The sequence below is a fragment of the Ochotona curzoniae genome, unplaced genomic scaffold (genome assembly GCF_017591425.1).
Source record: "Ochotona curzoniae isolate NIBS_2020 unplaced genomic scaffold, NIBS_Ocur_1.0 scaffold_3890, whole genome shotgun sequence".
Classification (NCBI taxonomy): Eukaryota; Metazoa; Chordata; class Mammalia; order Lagomorpha; family Ochotonidae; genus Ochotona; species Ochotona curzoniae.
In genome coordinates this window covers 32,907,619-32,930,466 of record NW_024467115.1, presented here as the reverse complement: position 1 = coordinate 32,930,466, position 22,848 = coordinate 32,907,619, and the positions used below count along the sequence as shown (strand labels likewise).

Sequence of the window (22,848 nt, the reverse complement as noted above, 5' to 3'; positions counted from 1 at the left end):
CAGCATATCTCAGGCACGTGCTTGGGAGCCCATGTGGAAGACCTAGAAGAAATGCTAGGCTCCCCGTTTTGACATGGCCCAGACCCAGCACTGTGCGCATTTGGAGAGTGAATTAGCAGACGGAACATTATCATTTTCTGTCTCTGCACTGTCTTTCAAATAAATCAATTTTTAAAAAAGGAATCTATTGGAGTAGATCACCTGAAATTAGAAATAATTCTGATTTGCACAAAATTATCAAAGTACCACAGTAACGAAAAGCAAAAAAAATATGAAAACTTTGTCTCCCAAATTAGGGAGTGTTGGAAGGGTTCTTAAAGACACTGCTTAGGATGCTTGCATCTCAGCCCAAAGCGCCTGGACTCCACAGCCAGCTCCACTTCTGAGCCCAGCTTCCTCCTAATGCACACCCTAGCAGGTAACAGATGATGGCTACAGCACTGGGCTCCTGTTCTCATGTGGGTGATAGTGTTTGATTCCCCATCTTGGCTCTATATCTAGTCTAATCCCTGGAAGTGGTGAGCACCTGGGGAGTACACCAGTAGATACCAGATCCCTTTCTCTTTCAAATGAATTTTAAAAACAGAAATTAAAATGTAGACCCAAGGGGCCAGTGCAGTACAATCATGGGTTAAGCAGCCACTGGCAGTGCTGGCTCCAGTATGGGTGCTGGTTGCAGTCCTAATTGCTCCAATTCCAATGCAGCTCCCTAGCAATGCACCTGGGAAAACAGCAGATGTTGGCTGTAGTTCTTAGGCCCTGCACCCACACACACTAGACTGGAAGAAGCTTCAGGCTCTGGCTTTGGCCTGACAGAGCCCCACCCACTGTGGCCATTTGAGGAATAAAACAATGCAGTAGGGGACGGATCTCTCCCTCTGTTACTCTGCCTTTCAACTAACTAAATATTAGAACAACACACTAATAAATGTCTCTCCAAACCTATTGTCATGCAACATGTCCTGACTTATACTTTGACTGAAAAGGAAACTTTCAAATCTTGTACCTGAGATGAAAGACTTATGAGCAGTTACAGTTCATCCTTAAAGCATCCATTAGTTTTCACCTGTTCTTACCTTTTCTCCTATTTAATTCACTTGAATCCTGTCAAAAGAGCACACCTGAAGCTCCAATCAGTACTGAAAATTAACTAATCTAATCTATCAAGGTAAAACAAAGATAAGCAAGCTCTCCTTGTGCTCCTCCGGAATACAAAGCTGTCCAATAACTTGCTATAAACACAGTTGTACGTTCATATCTACCAGATCGACAAGTATGGCTTCCAGCATTAAAAAACATCCAACCAACAAAAGAATTTTGATTTGTAGTCATTTTCTACTAATTGCTCAGAGAACTGGTTTTTCAAAACTGCTGCAAAGGCTAAGCATCAACTCAACTCAAATATTCAGAATCCTGAACTGCTTGGACGTGTCAACAAAGGAATGTAGAATAGAAGGAAAGCTTGTTGTACTAAGTTCCTTTGATTTTGGTACCAAGTTTATTTAACACCAATTACTTCAATTTATCACAATAACTGGATATTTCATAATTGGAGTGATTAAATAAAAAATCCGTCAACCAGGAAATTCTAAAAACCGATTAAGTAAAGAATACAATGTATCTCTTTAAAAACAAAAAAAAGGAGCAACATACCTTATCATCACCGGGACAACGATATAAATTCTGAAAAGTGCTAATTATGTTATTACTAAATCTGGGCGCAAACACATCCTTTTCTTGACCAAACTGATGTCGAGATTGTCGTACAATGGAGTCGATAACATAAAGTCCAGGTACCTTGTATTCTGGCTTACACTAATGGGGAAAACAAAGAGAGAAGGGAAGAAAAAGGAAAGGTAAAATTTCTGGTAGAAAAACATCACGATAACCTCTATACAAATAGAAAAAACACTGCATTTATTGACAGTGAATACTGAATATTCATAAATCGACTACTCCTGACCACTGATTTATAGGATGGTATTGTAAAGCAATCTCTTTTGGCTACTCTATGTATTCAGTTCGACTGCCAATCATCTAAGTTCTAAAATATTACTGTGCTTTAAACACAGTATTTCTAAAATGTTACTGGCTTTAATAACCAAAAACAGAATAATAATAAGAAGAAAAAGAAGAATAAGAAAGTTTTTAATGATTTGAAAAGCTACCTGGAAAAGCAAGGAGCAAATTCAGGAAAAATGGGCTTTAAGAAATGCATAGCCAACATGCATTAGACTTCATCTTAAACACGTAACAAAAGAGTTTCTGCAATAATGAAAGAACAAATACCAATGGCAAATTGTAACATTCTAAATACACTAAGCCCAAATATTGCATCTATGAAAGTGATCAGACAGCAGCAGCATTAATTCTGGGAACCTTCCCTGTGTAAACATGTTTCAGCTTCTCCACTGGGTCAATGTTTTTCAACTATATTGTTTATCACCTATCTCAAAACCCTTGTGTTCTCTTACCATGGGCATTAAATGAACACAATGAAGAATCATTTTACATCAAGTTTAATGCTCCTGTTTGGGGGCCAGTGCTGTTCTGTAGGGGGTAAAGCAGTTGATTGTGGTGTCAGCACTCCATGTGGTGGCCAATTTTGCTGCAGCTGGTCTTCTTCCAATCCAGATCCCTGCTAATCTGTCTTTGATAACAGCAAAAGATGGCCCAAGTCCCAGGTGTCCTACACCCCCATGGGAAACCTGTAAGAAGCTACTCTATGGCCCGGCACAGCGGCCTAGTGGATTAAAGTCTTCGCCATGAATGCACCGGGATCCCACATGGGAGCCAGTTCTAATCCCTGCAGCTCCACTTCCCATTCAGCTCCCTGCTTGTGGCCTGGGAAAGCAATTGAGTATGGCTCAACCCTGCACCTGTGTGGGAGACCCGGAAGAGGTTCCTGGGTCTCAGCTTCGGATCGGCACAGCACTGGCCATTGCGGTCACTTGGGGAGTGAATCAGCAGATGGAAGAGCTTCCTCTCTGTGTCTCCTCGTCTCTGTATATCTGACTTTGTAATAAAAATAAATAAATCTTTAAAAAAAAAAAAGAAGAAGCAGCAGCAGCAGCTGCTACTCTAGCTCTGAAATGGCCGGGTTCTGGTATTTAGGGAGTAGATGGAAAATCTTTCTCCAACTCTGCTTTTCAAATAAATATGGTATCTTTTAAAAGTTCCTGTTGTATCCTCATACGACAAAATATGAGACAACCTTTTCACCACACACATGCTGAAGAAAATAAAATTATACCTGCACAGCAGGTTCTACTTTTGGATACAATTAAGTTAAATGCATTATGAAACAGAATCTGCTGGTACTCATATTTACACTAAAGCAAAAGCAGTGCTGAGAAACTCTTGTTGGAAATCCAGAAATGAGTATGAGCCAAAACAAAACAAAACAAAACAAACAAAACAAAACAAAACAAAACAAAACAAAACAAAACCCTTCGACCCAATGCCCTCTTCTATAAACTGTATTTCTGAGGAGGATTTCTCAGCCAATACCAGGAGGATTTCATTTGGCAACAACACTAGATGATGAGACAGGTCTTTAACTTTTCTTTAAATCAAACATTTTAACAGGACTTTAATATTTATTTACAAAAATGTATCCGAAGACTCTGGCTATATCTATAGTTGAAGTATTTCAAGGAAAGGCAGTAACGTTATTTTTAGACAAAAAAATTTTTAGACCATTTCAGGTCTAACTTAACTGAGAAATCCAAATAATCTGTTTAAAATTACTGTTTCAAAAACTGCTTTCCTTCAAGTTCCAAAATACTTGGTACATCTGTCCTTCAGTTCATATATCCAACTAATACTATATTCCTTTGATTACCATGCATTCAAAGAAAATTACTAGTTAGCCAGGCAAACAATACATTCCAGTAAGAAAAAAAAAACCAACTTTTCAAACTTAATGAAAATCAGGACGCCTACTTTGTTAAATAAATAAAAATAAAAACATATCCCCCAGTGTTACAAATGCAGGTGTTTAATAATTATTGACTTGCTATCACTTTAATTTCCCTTAAATCTGGATATAATCTTACATAATGCATTATCTGAAGAGCAGGACAAGTATTATCTTCACAGTAAGGCTGAACAGAATTTACAAGTTGCTGAAAGAGCTTTAAAAATTAATAACCAAAATACAGTGATAAAGTTATGTAATTAATGCAAACAATACAAGTAATTCATGTACTGGCATTTTGGGATACATTTTTTTCTTTAATTTTCAGGACAAAATCAATAAGCTACAAAGTTCCAAAACACAATTACTACTCGTGTGAAGCACACACATTTGCCTTTCTGATCTACTGTGAGGACTGGAAGCCCCCAGAGCAGCTGCAGTGGCAAGCCAGAAGGGCAGAGGAAAGCCTTTCTTCCTCCAGAACTTCAGGATTAGTTCACCGCAACGAAGAACTACAGCAATCCCTACACGGACAGATCAGGCATTTCTGCCAAACAGAATGGCAAAACACTATTTAAGCAGAATCTACTATTTCAAATAATGTAACATTAGAAAACTTGGTTAAGTCCCCATCTAGAAACTTGAGAGAAGAATGAGGATTAATCTACGTTGTTTTTCAGTTTCCACTTTAGGTATGAGATGAGAACAAGAATTCCTGAGACTCTCCAACACTACGAGCCATTTTTATTCTCAATAATTTTTTAAAACTTGTTAGGCTAAATCTTCACAAATATTCTTTTTAAACTATATTCTAATAACTTCCAATTTCTTCAATTTCTTCTGCTACAAGGAAATAGCCTTTTAAGATGGGTTATAGAATAAGAAAGATACCTTATACAATTCATGCTACAGCACCAGCATCCTGTATGGCTGCCGGTTCAAGTCCTGGCTGCTCCACATTCAATTTAGTACTGTTTATGGCCTGGGACAAGTGCTTGGGTCCCTGCATGCATGGAGGAGATGTGGAAGAAGCTCCTGGCTCCTGGTATTGAATTGGCCCATCTCTGGCTGTTGTTCCCATTTACAGAGTGAACCAACAGATGGAAGACCACCCTTAGTATCTCTCCTTTATAGAACTCTTTTTAAATAAAAACAAAATCTCAAGAAAAGAAAAAAAGAGATACACTGTACAGATTTTCCAGAAGATCCCCAATCCTCTGATGCCTATTCATAAACCTTCATTAACAATTCTAAAATTTAACCTGCAAAAGAAATGACCATCTGAACTACACCTTCTCCCAAAGAACTTAAACAGGTTTCAGTATTACTGTGCAATTCATATGGAAGAATGTTACAACAACCAAGTAAATTCACTTTTGTATTTAAAGATTATTTAGGAAATCACTGAGTTCTTGATCAGTTTACTTTACTTCTAAATTCCATTGCACCCTCACTATTCCACATAGAGTAATGAGAAAAAAACTCAGAATATAAATCAATACATTACCCAGTGTTCTCCAATCAGACTAGTTCAATAAATAGAGGGATAATGATCCTTACCTAGCTGCCTTCGGGTTTTGTAAATAGCAACCAATATTAGTTGATAATGTAATACTTTTACAATTTAGAGATTCCATCAAAGAATGATAAAAAAGAAATCTTGGGATATCTTACATATTTTCCTCAATACACAAATGTTTCTTGAAGTTGTTTCCTTTATGCAACATAGTAACTATTATATATCCCAGCTAAGAATATATCCCAGCTAAGAATTCCTTACATAAGGTACTTTATAAAGTCTAGAAACAGGCTAATTTAGGTAACAACTTCAATATCAAAAATAAATCTAGACCCCAAACTTCACGGACATCCAATACATGGGTTTCAATTTTGTTTTACAGTAAAATACATATCACTTTAAAAAGATTTATTTGATAGGAAGGGAGAAGTAGACAGAAATCCAAGAGGATAAGGAGAAAAGGAAGACAAACAGGCTCAATGCCCTGGGTCACACTCTAACGCCTCTAGACTGGGACCAAGCTGAGCGGAAGGCAAGAGCTGATGACCTGCTGGGGGCCACCAAAGGTGAGACCCAGGACACTCTGCTGCTAATCCTATCTCCCATGAATTTTTTAAATCACCTTTGCCCATTTATAAATCTTCAACAGGAACTAAACACAAAGAAAACTCTACAGGAACCTCCCACACCTTGAGTATTTGAACAGACGCCATGGCACAGCACAGCTCCTAGACAGCTCGCTCCTCACAAGGCTGCCTGCACTGCCACTGAGGAGCTCCAGTGGCTCCTGCTTCACCCTGGCCTAACCCTGGCTCTGTGCACGTGGAAACAGAACAGCCAACGAAGCTCCTTCTGCATGTCTGTAGCTCCCTCTTTGTCCATTTATTTTTCAAATAAATTACTTCTGATCCAGCCAAATGCAAATGCGGCACCGTGGGAGTAAGTGGACAGAAGCCCAAGTTCTTGGGCACATATCACCCATGAGACAACCTGGTTAAAGCTCCAGGCTCTAGGGCCTGGCACAACAGCCTAGCAGCTAAAATCCTCGCTTTGCACATGCCAGCATCACATATGGGCATCACTTCATGCCCTGGCTGCTCCACTGCCCATCGAATTCCAACTGGCCTGGGAAAGCAGCAAAGGATGATGCAAAGCCTTAGGATCCTGCACCCACATGGAAGATCAGGCTCAGCTTTGGCTGTCACAGCCACTTGGAGAATGAATCACTGGACAGAAGATCTCTTTCTGTCTCCCCTTCACTCTGTAAATATGACTTTCCAATAAAAATTAATAAATCCTTAAACAAATAAATAATAAGCTCTAGGCTTTTGGCTTCTGCCTGGCTTCTGCTCAGGGACATTTACAGAACAAAACAGTGGATGCGACCAAAATATTCTCTCTTATAAAGTGAATTTTCTAAAAGGGAAAATAATCTTTGACTTACCATCATTCATCACTTTTTGGAATAACAGACAACAGATTACACACTGCAGCTACAACTCTCCCTCACTTGTATCACGTTACAGTATAGGAAAGGAATGTAAAATGGCATAACCAATCTGGTAAATAGATTGGCAGTTTATCTGAAAGAATGATAATATGCACTTACTATCCTATAGAAACAAAAATATATTCATGTAAAAATCATTGTACAAATACTCCAGCAGCTTAATTATTAATCACTCAAAACTAGAAATAACCCAGATGATATCCAATAAGCAAACAAACTACAATATATCCAATATAATGAAACTCTGTCCAGAAATAAAAGAGAAACCACTTGATAACACGCAACAACTCCACTCGCTCTCAAGGGGATTATGCAAGGCCAGCAGTCAAGCTTGAAAGGTTGCATATACTATTTCAGTCTACTTAACATTCCTGAAATACAAAATTATCCCGACAGAAATCAGGTTAGTGACTTCCAGGGCAACAAAGGCTGAGAAGAGAAGGAGAGTTGAACGAAATCTGGTGAAGGAACTCTCCTGCATCTCGGCCATGACGGGGATCATGAGTCCATAATGCAACTCAGCTACACTGAGCTTGGTGGGGATTTAAGCTGGCAGTGAGGACTGCGGGAAAACATCAGTGTGCCATGTCCCTGTGTGTAGAGTGTGGCTCCTGACTTCAGCTTCCTGCTGCTGCAGAGAGGGATGGGGCAGGGAGGATGGGTGCCACAGGACACAGCACTAGGAACTCGGTTACTGCCACCTGTGCACTTGATTGAGTTCCTGGCTTTAGCCAAGTGCAGTTTGAGCTGTACACCATTTGGAGAGTGAACCAATGGTAGTTCTGACTCTACTTTTTTTAATTGCACATATCTAGGCACAGATACAGAAATAAGTACACACAAAACTAATAAAATTTAAGTCAGGCTTTCATGTTGACAGCATAAAACAAGTCTAAGTCAGATTGGCCTATAAATGAAACACTGGTATCAATGTCCTGGCTCTAACCACAGTTCAGTTCCAGTTGGAGCATCCTTTATGGGAAACACTGGGGAAAAAGGATTTATGTTTTCAAGTAGGGATTTTTTGGAGGGGAGGGGGGATATTTGAATATGCAATGAGTTATCCAGTCTAAACTTGAACGTCATTTGCTTCATCAAAACTTCAAAGCCTGTACCCAGCGCAGTAGCCTAACAGCTAAAGCTCTCGCCTTGCACAAGCCAGTATCCCATATGGGCACTGGTTCCAACCTCAGCAGCCCTGCTTCCCATCCAGCTCCTTGCTTGTGGCCTGGGAAAGCAGTTAAGAATGGCCCAAAGCCTTGGGACCCTGCACCCACGCAGGAGACTCAGAAGAGGCTCCTGGTTCCTCACTTCAGATTGGCTCAGCTCCAGCTTTTGCTGCCACTTGGAGTGAATCAGCAGACGGGAAGATCTTTCTGTCTTTCCTCCTCTCTGTAAAACTGACTTTCCAATAAAAGTAAATAAATCTTAAAACAAAAACAAAAACAATTTTAAAAATACATGAGCAATTGAAACTCCTCTAACCCAAATCAAATCACACCAAAAAAGAAACTTAATTCATAAACTTCTCTGATACTCAAACCGTGGTTTCTGAAAACACAGCAGAAGAAATGTAGCAGTGAAGAACATTAGTGATGAAGAATGGGAGGTTCTCCCCACATTCAGTGGGTGAATGCGCATTTGAACAAGACCCCTGGGCAAGTCCTGCACATAGTAAATCTTCAGTTCCACAAATATCACATCATAATCTTTATTTCATGGTAACTGTAAGTGGTGAATTTATTGTGCCATTTAACCCTTGTGAGAATATACAGAACAGGACAAAATGAGCTAAGAGGCACTGCTTTTGACCTTACAGCCTTGCCAAAAAAGCTTATGTAGCTTTAAACAAATGAAACTTTGCATTCACTAGCATTTGTATAGCTTAATTGATCTAAAACAGACACTGGTTATTTTACCCACGCCTGATCTTCAGGTTAAACTACTTAATCCCCAAATCAGTCTTATTGATGCTGGAGAAGCAAGGTTACCAAGCTTTCTGGGTGACAAAATGGCACTTTCATTATTATCTCCTCCTCCCAGTCAAGTATTTATTTATATATATTTATTTATTTTTATTGAAAAGGTGGATATACAGAGAGGAGGATCATACGTCCTATGGTTCACTCCCTAAGTGACCACAATGGCTGGAGTTGAGCCAATCTGAAGCCAGGAGCCAGGAGCTCTTCCATGCGGGTGCAGGGTCCCAAGGCTTTGGGCCGACCTCACCTGCTTTCCCAGGCCACAAGCAGGGAGCTGGATGGGAAGTGGGGCTGGCAGGATTAGAACCGGGGCCAATATGGGATCCCAGTGCATGTAAGACAAGTACGCTCTCGTGCCGGGCGTCAAGTATTTCTGCTCAAAACCAGAAAGCAAACTTGCTGACTCCTCAGTCCCTTATACTGATTCTCAAACTGGACCTGCTTCTATCACGGCACATAAACACAAGCACACACAACAAAAACTAAATATGACTATGACAAAGTACAATCTTTCTGCTACGTACAAATCTTTTGTTCTACCCAAGATGGGCATCAATAAGGTGTTAATCAAAAAAGATGACAATAAAGAAAATCTTGTCATCTCAGGTCCCAATTACAAAAACATCATTAGATGCAGGTAAAAAAATTATTAATGTTCCTCCATTTCTATGGAAAAAGATAATAACAGGCAGTATTGACTCTACCCCAATGAATCAAAATACTGCTGTTAGGCAATATGGTAACTACACCACCTCTTAGTTTCTACTTTTTTTTTAACACCACCAATTTCTAGGCATACAGATAGAAATAATCAGAATTTCCTTAAATGTTATATAAAGCAACAGACTCAAATTTTAAAACCAATTATACTGACACTAATATTTTCTAAGAGACACATGTTAACTATGGCAACGCGAATTTTGCAAAGAAAAAAATTACATAATAATTTTTTAGACGTACCCAAAGGGCTTTTGGTCTTAATTAGAATATACAACTGAACTCAGTCCATTTTGACATAAAGGAGCCAAGCAGAAGTGGGATTTTAAAACATGGATACAATTAAGCATAAAATCACATCCTTACCTTCTGAATGAACTTCTCAACACTCTGTACTACATGCTTATAGAACTGAAAGAAAGCAAAACAAAGCATGGTGTTAAAAATCCATTGCAGTATACTAGAATTTACTGTGATCTGTAAAATTTAAGCACCGTGAAGATGTATTAAGTAAGAAATTTGAATCTAGGTTTCTGCCAATCAAGTGCCGCAACGGCATGCTGTGCCGCTTTGATTCATTCTCCATGCGTGGTCCATGGAGCAGTCTGCTCCTGCGCTCCGTCCTTCTCAGGACTAAAGCTTAGGCACTTTAGAGGTAGCTAAGTATCTGTAATCAATACACAAATAATTGCAAGCATCACTTAAGACTCACATCAATATCCCATATCATCCCCATTTGCTGAATTTTTTGCTTCCTTTTGCTGTTCCTGATTTCAGCTTCCTGCCAATACACACCTTGGGAGACAGCACAGCTGACCACTCAAGTGACTTTTTCACTCAGAATAGGACAACATTCAATACTCAGCTTAGTATCTACTCAACTGCAAAACAGCATTCACTCTACATTTTAAGAGCCCTACTAAGGCAAAGCGCTCTAACTCTAGAGACTGGAATTTCCTGCGGAGGTATGTTCAGTTGCCTGTTAAAGGAGCCTTTACTAAGACTTTTAACAAACTTCTGCACAGATGTATGTTTCCTGAGACGATCCAACGTCTTCCTGAGATTTTCCGAAGTCTCATGAATTGGATGGGTTCAAAATCTTCTATATCAGAGAAATGGCTCAACGTCTGACCTCGTTGCACAGTTCAAGTATGTTAGACACAATGAGGTTCAACTGCTTACCATAACACACCATTTTCATATCTATAATGTGATCAATTTGAAGAAATTCAATAAGTCTTTAATTAACCTTTAACAACTCATATTTCAAAACTCCGCAAAGACAATTTAACAAATGATGTGTTAAACACATCTGTACAATATGAATACATTTGTATTATCTATTTTTAAAAGGTGAGAAAAATGACTGCTTCAAGCTTATGAGAAATATTTGCCTCTGTGGCAAAATATGCATGTGACAGAGTTTCTTTGTTTTTTCTACAATCAACTTGAATTAACACTGAAGAGCAGATACCTATTAAAAACATTCTTTATCAATTTTTTAGTGAAAACACAAGAGTAAAATTTACAACTCACCTTGATAGCTTTGATGGCTGCCTTTGTAATTTGGGTCATTTTTGCTTTAGAAATCGGTGGTTTATAGTCATTCAGGGAATACAACTGACAAAAAAGAACAAATGTCAAATAAATAATTGTCTCAAAGAAATTACATGAATGACTAAATAATTCCATTTTTATATGTTCAATGAAGTCAAATGCTGATTTTACTTTAAAAAAAAAAGCCAGCATCATTAGCCATTAGGTAAATATACCATAAATATGAGGAGGCATTACTGCACATTAACTTGCTTATCATCAAAACATAACAAATGTGGAAAACTGGAATGCTGTCACTCGGTTAATAGGGATGTAAAATAGTATAGCAGTTTTAGAAAAGTTTGGCATTATTTTTGTTAACAAGTTATCAAATGATCACGATTCCATTCCCATGTATCTCCCAAGAAAGCTAAAAACATACAGTCATATAAATGTCTATAAATAAATGGCCATTGAAGCATTATTCATACGAAATCATTTTTTAAAAAATCACTTAAAAAGCAGAGGGGTAAGAGCCTACATAACAGTCTAACAGGCTAAGTTTCTACTTGAGGTGCTGGCATCCCATGTGGATGCTAGTTTGTGTTCTGGCTACCCCACAAGCGGCAGAAGAAGGCCCAAGTCTCTGGCACCCAGCACCCATGTAGGAAACCCAAAAGAAGTTCCTGGCTTAAGATCAGCCCAGCTCCTGAACACCTTGCCAGCTTCTTCTCCAGAATCTCAGTTCCTCTTTCCAGGAACAGGTGCCTGTACCATGAGGCTGGTTCTCTCTGAAATACTTTCCACCATGACCTCTCTAAGAGTTACTTGTACTTCTTTATCTTAGTTAAAACTTCACCAAGTAAATAAAAGCCTTCCCTCCCTCAACCAGATCAATATTCCACCTTTGGCTCTCGGTGTACTACCCACTTGTTTATCTATTAATAACACAGAGTACTAGTCAACCTGACATTTATTGTATTTGTTTAACACTTGTTTAAAAAAAAAAAACAGACTGTTACATGGTGAAGGTGACTGACAACAGGACAAAAAGTGATACAAATTTTTGTAATCCAATTTAAAGTTATTACAATTGCGTGCAGTCAACACTGATAAGTATTAGTGGAGGTCAGAGTCCTGCACAAGCCCCAGAAAGATTTGATTTGAATTCCAATCACATAGCTTTAGTAAAAGTTGTTAAACTTCTGAATGGTAATTTTTATTCACAGAACATTCACCTCAAACATTACACATAAACATTTTAGAGCACACCGAAGTCACTAAAGCCATTATTAAAGATCAAAATCTTTCTTTCTTATAGGCATCCTTCATTCAGCCATGTGAAGGGACAGTATATAGTTGTGTACAGCACTAGGGCTGGAAGAGGCACCAGGCGGTCCCATGCTGGACAACACACTTTTTTTCACTTGTATACCAGTCTTGGCATTTTGATCAAATACTAGAACATACTCTAGAAGATGTAAGCTTTGCATTCTTTTACAAACGGGAAAGGAAAACAGAACTTAGATTTCTAAACTATTAACAGTCTGAAAAGTCAGTTCTCCACCTGACAGTCTCCTTTCATGTGGCATCTACCACAATTAAGATACCACTTTGAGAAATATTGAAAACACAGTACATTTCACAAGCTTTACTTCAATGGGTTTGCAAATAACCATTTTGTTAGATTTAGAAAATTCATTTCTTCATTAAATCTGATCATCAGATAGAAACAAAAATAGATGACTCTACCTAATTCTTTACCAATTGCATTTAACATTAAGTTTTCAACTTCCAAAGAAGATTGATTTCAAGATGTCCTCCAGAATACTGCCCTATACTTACCTGTTAAGGAAATTACTTCCAACCAAAAAGTCACAAAAAATTTACAAAGCACATTCTTGAATTTACAAACAGTAAGGATATAGCCAGTTCCACTGTACTTAATTGTTATAGGCCTGGTCTGTGCCCTGTTGCTCTGCTGAAAGACAGGAACAACAGTGAAGGGTGGCCCAAGTGCTCGCGTATCTGCCAAACAGGTAGGAAACCCAGAAGAAACTCCTGGCTTCAACCTGGCTCAGCCTTGGCTGTTGTGGCCACTTGAGGAGTGAACCAGCAGATGAAGACCTCCAACTTTTGGCTCTCAAAAAACACGTAAATGAATATTTAAAAGAAAAACAGATGAAATACCATTTTCCCACTTCTTGCTCTGGATTGTATCAATCTCACTGGTAATGTTGAGTCACCAAGCAAGCACAATTTCAAATGTCTACTGCCATCTACACTTACTGCATACAAAAGTGAAATGTGTGTAATGTAATTCTCCTAATTCAACTGCCTCAACTTCTTTTTGAATCAGTTGGAAAATGTATTTATTCGACATCTGCTGAACTAATTAAAGTGAATATAGCAGCCTGGAACACAGCTCATCACAGTGTTTTCATTTTGTCACTTTCTCCAAATTCAATATTCAAACAGTCTACTGTTGTTTAACCTTGAGTACCAAACTTGGCTCTCTAGGAACCTCAACAAAGACCATCTGCTGAAAACTTGTGTTCCTAGGGCCCTGCACGGAAGCCTGGTGCTGAAGTCCTTGCCTTGTACACACCAGGACCACATATGGGCACCAGTTCTTATCCCAACTGCTCCACTTTCCTTCCAGTTCCCCACATGTGGCCTGGGAAAGAAAACAGGAAAGGATGGCCCAGAGTCTTGGGATTCTGCACCTGCATGGGAGACCCAGAACACACTCCTGGCTCCTGATTTCAGATGGGCTCAGCTCTGGCCACTGTAACAAATATTTACTCACACAAACTCTCTAAGTCCACCTAATCTCAGTGATGAAACTAAAGTCCTACCTGGCATGGGTGGAAAACTGGGTGGGGCTTCTCCCTTTATCTCCCTCTTTACCCCAGGTACAGGGAAAAACAATTTGGAAATAACAGTCTTACCCACTTTCCTGTAGCCCTTGAACCTCTGTGCCCTAATCAACTATGTAAAGATTGTCAAAAATAAAGAAAAAAAAAAAAAAAAGAAGGTCCCAGTCCTAACCCAAAAACTCAAGATACCATTTCATTGATGAGACTTACTGGAACAACAGCCTGGGCTTTCACTTATATTAATTCCTTTTTTGTTTTAACTTCTTCTGCATACACTGAAAAGTGTTCCTTAAATTTGTAAAACATTTAACTTTTATTTGTGGGGACAACAGTAAACACTTATTTTGAATCTGAAAACTTTTTCAAGTCAATCATTTTCTAATGATTTTAACCAAAGTTTAAGTGATCTTATACCTAAACTCAGATACTGCTGGAAACCTCACCACAAATAAAACTCTAAAAGGCTAAAAGTCACCCATTCTCAGAGTCAGTAAACTTGTGAAGAGCTCTTGTGAAGAGCTAAAGAGTAAACATTCTAGGATTTCCAGATCATGTTTTACAGCCTTATTGTTTTTGTGTCAAAAAAATAATTCTTATGAAAATGGGCACAGTGTATCCCACCGAACTGAAATGCAAGCCAAGCTCTCAATCTCTAAGTAATATGGCTTCTGTTTCATTTTTAACAATCTCACTTTCCTGCAAAGTATTTTTTATGCCTTCTCTATTCTATGCTTTGAGATTCTTGAGCCAAATTTATCAAAACATATTTCATGTTTGTTATTTTAAGCAATCTTGACTTTTAAAATGTCAGTATCCTTCTCAGTTTGAGCAGTTATTAAATAAATTCTATTAAGAGCAGGGCAAGTTAATCTATATCTCAAGGTTGTTGGTTCTTTGATCAATGAATTTAACTGGAAGAATAAATAATCTAAGCCGTAATCCAGCCAGTCGCTCTCCACACGGTCCTTTGCAGCCAAGAGCACTGGGAGAATCACTCCAACTCAGAAGCATCCCAACATCATCAAAGTTCCTTCCATCAACACAACCTTGACATTCTGCTAACCTGAAATTCTATTTTCTTTCCCGTTTTGGGAGGTCTATCAAGGACTTTAGGGGGAAAAAAGTATAAAAACACACAAGGAAAACTAAAACAAGAATTAGAAGAAAAGCGATGTTAATAACTTCCACTGGAAATGCGAGAGGCTGATTACTAGCGAGGTGAGACAAACGACACCCTGCAGCACACAGCACACAACAGCCACAGAGGGAACTGCGTCTTGCACAAACTCCAGAGACTCCTCAATCAGCACAGCTGATCTACACTGCCACCAACCGCTACTCAAAAACCAATGTCTGAAACTTCTCAAGAAACAGTAAACAAAATCTAGTCAATGAAAGTAATCATAACAAAAATTGTCTCACACACACACACACACACACACACACACACACACACACACACACACACTATTCTGGGTGAATCAAGCACAGGGCAAGAAGAAGAAGCACCTAATAAAATCCCACCCCCCAAAAGTACTTAAAACCAAGAGCATTCCTGTCAAGAAACCCCAGAGCCTAGCCCTGACTTGCATGATTTCTGATGCCAAGGTCACAGCAGAGAAAGAGAGCTCTGCAAATCAGCACAGTCCTCCTAGGAGCCCAACCATCAGCACCTGAACCCTGGACTGCTCATCCTCCAGAATGGAGAGAAAATAAATTTCATTGTGAGTGCAGTGGTAGTGTAGGACCTGCAGTGCCAGCATCCCTTATGGGTGTCAGTTTGAGTACCAGCTGCTGTACTTCCCATCCAGCTCCCTGCCTGTGGCCCAAAACCTTAGGACTCTACACCCATATGGGAGAATGGAAGCAGCTCCTGGCTCCTGACTTTGGACTGGCTCAGCTCTCCAGCTGTTGCAACCACTTGGGGAGTGAACCAATGGGTAGGAGATCTCTTTGTTCTCTCCTTCTCTGTAAATCTGCTTTTGAAAAATAAATAAATAAATCTAAACCCTAAAAAGAAAAAAAGAAAGGAAAAAAATTCCATTGAATAAGGCACTTTATAAAAACATAGTTACAAAAACTTTTCTATCCAATTAAGGATAACTGCTATGATTAATCAATTAGAATTGAAAACAAAAGGCTAAAAAAACAGTGCAGCTCTAGCTTTGAATATATTTTTAAAGTAGATCCCCTTCACAGAACCCTATTCCCACTCCCAACTGCCACCACGATAGAGGACAGATGTACAGTGATGTGTTTTCATGTTTGGTGAAACCCGTCAAAAAAAGTTACTGAAATAGGTTATCAGCATTCCTAAGAAACCCCACCTGCTCTCCATACCTAAGCACTCCATATACTTTTGTCTTAACTCTTCTTCTCCCCCCATGAACTCTGACCCTTGAATGTGGGTGGGTTTGAGAATATCTTAGGCTAACCACTCCCATGTAACTGCTACAGAAGACTCCAACAGTAGCAGCAAACTGCCATGCAGGAGGTACATGCCCCCCCCACCAGGATCGGAAGGTGGCCACAGAAGCTGAGACCCACTCCGCGCCTGCAAAGAGCGCACTGACCAGAGAAATCAGTCCCCAAACCTCAACAGCTGACATGGAAAAAAGGCACAACCTCGGTGAGAGCAGCTCTGGTGGACAGCCCGACTGTAGGTGGACTGTAGGCTGACTGTAGGCCACTGCCCAGCCGCAGAGCACTGAGCCAACACACAAAGTGTCAAATAAATGTATGCCATCTCTAACCACAAGCCAAGTCTGTGATAGCCTATCACGGAATAATAGAAAAAACTAACAGAGGTGAAGTCATAAACGATTTTTTGTACATATAACTTCCATGTACAGAATTTTTTCATAAAAACATTAACAAAAAGTATTTTTATTAATCCAAATTAAAATTTAAAAATAAGCAATCTTTGTAAGTAAATCTACTTCAGTATTTTGCATATAATAAAGAAAATGCTAATATTTGTTCCACTGATGAAATAAGGTCAAAAAGCATGTTATTAACCAAATTTCTAACTCAAGAGTTTCCTAGTCTAAGCAGCATGTTCTCCCACAAGAATTTCAGTTTGGCTACAATTAGATATAAGTAACAAAGTAACACAAAAAAATCAGATGCAAATGAAGTAACAAAATGTGGCCAGAAAACTTAAACATTAGAATGTACAACAGTAAATCTCAGGGCAAGAAAGGCAGAAGACCAAGGATTTTTCTTTAGATTCCCCATAAGCTCCTTTCAAAATCCTTTGTAAAATTTTTTCTTTGTAAAAATGCATGAAATTGGGCCCGGCGCTGTGGCCTAGCAGCTAAAGTCCTCGCCTTGAACGTGCCAGGATCCCTCATCAGCGCTGGTTCTAGTCCCAGCAGCTCCACTTCCCATCCAGCTCCTTGCTTGCGGCCTGGGAAAGCAGTCAAGGATGGCCCAAAGCCTTGGGACCCTGCACCCATGGGAGATACCCAGAAGAAGTTCCTGGTTCCTGGCTTCGGATCGGCACAGCATGGGCCGTTGTGGTCACTTGGGGAGTGAATCATCGGACAGAAGATCTTCCTCTCTGTTTCTCCTCCTCTCTGTATATGTGACTTTGTATTAAAAAAATAAATAAATCTTTTTTAAAAAATGTATAAAATCAAACTAATAAAAAATTGGGCTAATTTCACTAAACTAGTTAATATTCTTGAACAGCAAGAATTCTTAAAATAATAACGATCAAAAGGAGATATTACAAACATTCTGAGAAGACAATCTCAGAACAGACTCAGCTCTCCACTGCAAGCTAGCGAAGTGCCAGGGGGTGCACAGCATTACCATGTTAAGCCTCCTCTTGCTCCCCTGGCTGCTCTACTTCCAATCCAGTTCTCTGCCACCAGCCTGCCAAATCAGCAAAGGACGGCCAAGTGCAAGGGCTCCTGCACCCACACGGGAGGCTCACAAGCAGCTCCAGTTTCCTGATTTCACACAGGCCCAGCTCAGGCTGTCACAGCACTTTTGGGAGTAAAACAGGCCTCTCCTCCTCTCCCCACCCACCTAACCCCAACTCTGCCTTTCAAAGAATAAACAAATAAATCATAAAAAATTCTAATGAAGAAAGTGCCAGAATAAAACCTTCAAAACAAATTCTTTCAAGGGCATCTCTGAAAAAAGTAAGAAATACACAATGAACACAGTAACGCTTGGTAGTGAATAGTTTACAAATACCATTTGCCTTTTCCATATTTTAATGTCTAGGATACCCTTTATTAGATCTATAAGATGTTAAAAGGGAAAAGGACATGTATTTTTCTAAAATTATAAACCTGGAAGTATACAAACACCTATCTAGTAAAATTAAAAGGCATAGGTGCCTCACAACTAATTATTTTTTCCTAAGGGTTACAAGCATTTTCACATAAACACCCTTTTATCCCATTTCTCAATTATGGCAACTGTCTAAAGTTAACATTACAGCTTTAATTTAATTTAAAAAGGAAGCTGGGGTGGGTATCTGTCAGGAACATAGGTCCATGGGCCACACTGGGGTGACAGCTCCCCTCTGGCTTTGCCTGGTATGGTGGACTCTGCTCAAGCACTTGAGTTCTGGCCACCCACATGGAAGACCTACGACAGCTCCCGGCTGTGTCCACAGCTGGCCCAGTCCTGGCGCTTGCAAGCATCTGCAAGAGTGAGCAAGTAGATGAAAGACATCTGTCTGCTTTTCAAAGAATCAGAAATAAACTTTAAAAAAAAATCTTTTAAGGGCAAATAATTATTTTACAATCTAAATAGCTTGAACTTGAATTTGTAACATAGAAAGTATCAAGTCCCTCCCTCGAAAAATTATGGCTTCACAGTGCAGGCCAACAGGGAGGGAGCCAACCAAGCAGCCTCTCTTTCTCACTGATGACAAGCAAAAACCCCAGACTAAATACAAAAAGCTGAGGACTCAAAAAGTACAACAGCAGGCACCTGGGGTCTATGTCAAACCTGAATAATGACCAGGGAGAACGGGGAGGAGTTGTGAGAGAGCTGGAGTTCAGCTCACAGCGCTGGTTTTCTGCCTTCATCTTCCAGCTCTGATCCCAGGGCTGACAGGACGGTGCGGTCACAGCACTACAAGAAACCCTGTGCATGCTTAGCCAGACAATAACCCAACGGACCTCTTGCATGCTGAACAACAGGGGAGTCAAAAAAATTCAAGTCTTTTCCCCTCTCATTTCTCTCCAGGTCCTGCCATAAGGTCAAAAGTGCCCCCTGTGCCACACTGGTATCTGAAACCTCAAGAGAAGAACCAGCCCTGGCCAGAGAAAACAAGAAAAAGGAACACTTATTCTCCCACCCAAGGAAGAGAAGCAGGGGTTTTTACGGTGTTCCTCTCCAGACAATCCATCCTAAAGGGCAAGCTGGAAAAGAAACTTGACATTTTGGCCAGAGAAATGAAAAACACAGAAGGAGCTCGAGGATCTGAAGAACATGTGGGAATCCCAGAGAGCAGAAGACGCTCTTGTCTGTGTGGATGTCAAGTCCTGGCTCATCCTGGAATTGTGTCTACACACAACAGACTCAAGCACACAGCACAGGCCAGAACTACCATGTGACCTACTGCCCAATTAGCAGACGAACTCCTCAGTGGAATGTGCACTGAGCACATTTAATGAGCACAGCACATGCTTTGAAAATGGAATGCTGGGACCAACACAAAAAGCCAGAACCTGTAACCTGAACATATCCAGGCTAGACACCTAGTGAACAGAAACATTCTCTAGCGAACTCAATGAAACCGTGCTGCACTGTACTAAAAACGGCCTGCATACAAGCAGCGCACACGATACCATCAACCAACCAATCAGGATTTCACACACACATGCACACAAATCTATACACAATGCCAATGACACAGAAGCTGGAATTATCAAAGACCAAAGAAATTATATTCATTCTCGACAAGGTAAACCAAAACACTTTAAATTCAAAGATAGAAATCTTCCACATAAAGAGAAACTACAAAGAAAGAACCAACTGGAAATTTTAGAACTGAAATTTACAGTTTCTGGAAGATACTGCTGAATCAGAACAAGAGGCACAAAATTTCTACTAAATGATTATACACACTTTAAGCAAGAAAAGCCTGTGGCTAGCCTGTGGCACCTCCTGCAATGCCAGTGTCCCACACTGGAACACACATTCCAGTCCCGGTTATTCTGCTTCCAAACTAACTCCCACAAAATGAAGCTAAGAAACCAGCAGATGGGCCGAGCAGCCTCTCTGCTACTCATGCAGGAGACCCGGATGGCATTTCAGCTTCCTGGCTTGGGCCTAACCCAGCCACTTAGACAGTGAGACAGCTGATGGAAAATTCTGTCTTTTCTTCTGTCTCTCTTTCAAATATTTTTTTAAAGTCCTAATATTTATTCCCTTATGTATTTCATACTATCCTCTGCAACTACATGGCTTTCAAAGCCTAAGCTAGCCAACCTATTGATGAACTTTTTCAAGGTAATTCTCACCAGTAAAAACAAAACAGAAAATACTGAAACCGTCACTGTATTTTTTCTTCCTGTCTACATCACTACAGGATCATAACACAAACTGTCATTCCTGCTATGGGTTGTGGTAAAACTGTATTCATATTTTTGAAAGACATTGCTCTAGCCTAGTTATTTACAGAAGGCAACATTAAAATTAGTTACAGAGGCTTGCATCATATTGTAGCAGGTAAAACCACCAGTTGAAAAGCTGGAATCCCTTATGCACACAGGTCCAAATCCCAGCTGCTCTACTTCCAATCCAGCTCCCTGCTAATGGCCTGGGAAAGCAGCAGAGGATGGCCCTAGGCCTTGGGCAGCTGCACCCACATGGGAGACCCAGAAGCAGCTGCTGGCTCCCAGCTTCAGCTGTAGCAGCCATCTGAGGGAGTGAACCAGCAGTGGAATTATCTGTTTTCTCTCTCTCAATCTCTTCTAATTCTTTCAAATAAAATACAACAATCTTAAAACAAAAAATTACAAGGAAAAGAACATTAACAAATTCTTTCTAGATAATACTAGTGATTAAAAACTGAATCTGAAGCACCTTAATTTTAACATTAGAGGCTCTGACTTGATCTTTACTTTAAAAGCAGAGGAGCAGAGAGGCAGAGAGCGGTAGGAGATCTTCCATAACTGCTTCACTCCCTAAATTATAACAGTTGAGGCTGAGCCAGGCTGACCCCAGGAATTCAGAACTTCACCCCAAGAAAAATCTCAGCAGCTGAGGCATCACCTCTGCCTTGCAGGTTAAAGAGCAAGACAAAATAAAGTGCCAGCTTAGGCCCTGCTCTGCAAGGCTCCGGCCCCCAGTGTCAGCCTAGCATCCACCAGCCAGCAAATACCCAGTAACGTTTGTGTTCTGTTGCAGCCAAACACAACATGACAGTTTCATGTTTAAAATTATATCCTGCCTCCAGTGACATATGCACATGTATGGGTATACATTTACACGCATGAACACGGAACAACTGTTCAATCTATTTCTGTCTCCATCTATGCATTCAGGGAAATTTCTTTATGATTACAAACTATCAATTCTTCCAACAGTGGTTTTTTAATATCACCCACAGTGCCTCTCCAGTTACATAATAAGTGTTCAAATGTATGATGACCTGACTCTGATAACGTAGCTCATTGTGGAGAGCTGAAGGGCAGAACCGAGGTGCAGGGGGATAGAGCCTGTCGGCTCCTGGAAAAGCACTCGAAGGCCCAAGTGCTCGGGCCCTGCATCTACAGGGGAGACCTGCAGAAGCGCCACACTCCTTGCTCTGGCCCAGCTCAGCCCGGGCCATTCCAGCCACGTGGGGGATGAAGCAGTGCATGAATGGTCTCTGTGTCTCTCCCCGTCCTTCTGTAATTCAAATAAAATGAAAATAAATCTTCACAAACAAAGTAGCTCACTGGGTTCTAAAGGTAGTAAGATGACCAAGTATAAATTAGCAAACCAAATCTGCAGAACTGTCTCACAACTAAATGTACTCAAATCTGGATTATAAAATTTTACCCAAAGATGTAAACCATCAAGCCATGGCTAAGGACATTTAGGATATCAGTCCAATCCCCAACGCTATAATCCTATGCCAATAATCACAGACACATACAACCCATTTCACTCTAAAATAATTCCCTGTCTCCTATAAAATAATGCTCTTTGAATGCAATCTCTAAATTAATTTTAATAATTATGATATTCACAATCACATTAATAAAGTTCTAGCACCAGGATAACAAGATTTAGGGAACACAAAACCAACTCAATCTAAATAATGACACAGGTTAAATCAAGTCAACAGTGACTGATAGCTGCTCAGGAGAGACATGGTACTTAGGAAATCAACACTCCCAGCTCCCTTACTCAGTCAAACCAGCTACTGAAATTGAAGGGGATATCATTACCACAACAGTTAGTCTCAGCGCACCGATTGATCACGGCCAGCTGTGACAATCATTAGTGATCACAAGTCTCCAAAATGTCATCATTAATCTCAATTATTCATGACCTGGCATCTTTGGTATTCTCTCCTCACATTCCCACACACACTGAACAGGAGCAATATCCTAAGAGGCAGATACAATGTGGGGAAATCCAGAAGGACCTCAGACTTGGCTTCACAAAAAGAGAGGCATACACCGTAACTCAGCGCTGATACAGAAGCTCTACAGGCCGGTAACGAACAGCACAGCAGCTTATATATACTCAGCTGGAAGCAAAAGAAATAACATCTAATACAGGAAATAGGAGCTCCAGCTACTCAAAAGAGCACTAGTATGTTT

The 22,848-nt window shown here is 40.0% G+C and overlaps 1 protein-coding gene across 1 annotated transcript in view; it reads right to left on the bottom strand.

The window, feature by feature from the left end:
• Positions 1–22,848, bottom strand: part of TIAM2 (TIAM Rac1 associated GEF 2) — a 440,232-nt gene that overhangs the window by 397,292 nt on the left and 20,092 nt on the right. Inside the window, 3 exon segments of the mRNA XM_040965572.1 lie at positions 1,654–1,815; positions 10,014–10,058; positions 11,184–11,267. Of these exon segments, the coding sequence (XP_040821506.1) occupies positions 1,654–1,815; positions 10,014–10,058; positions 11,184–11,267 (291 nt within the window).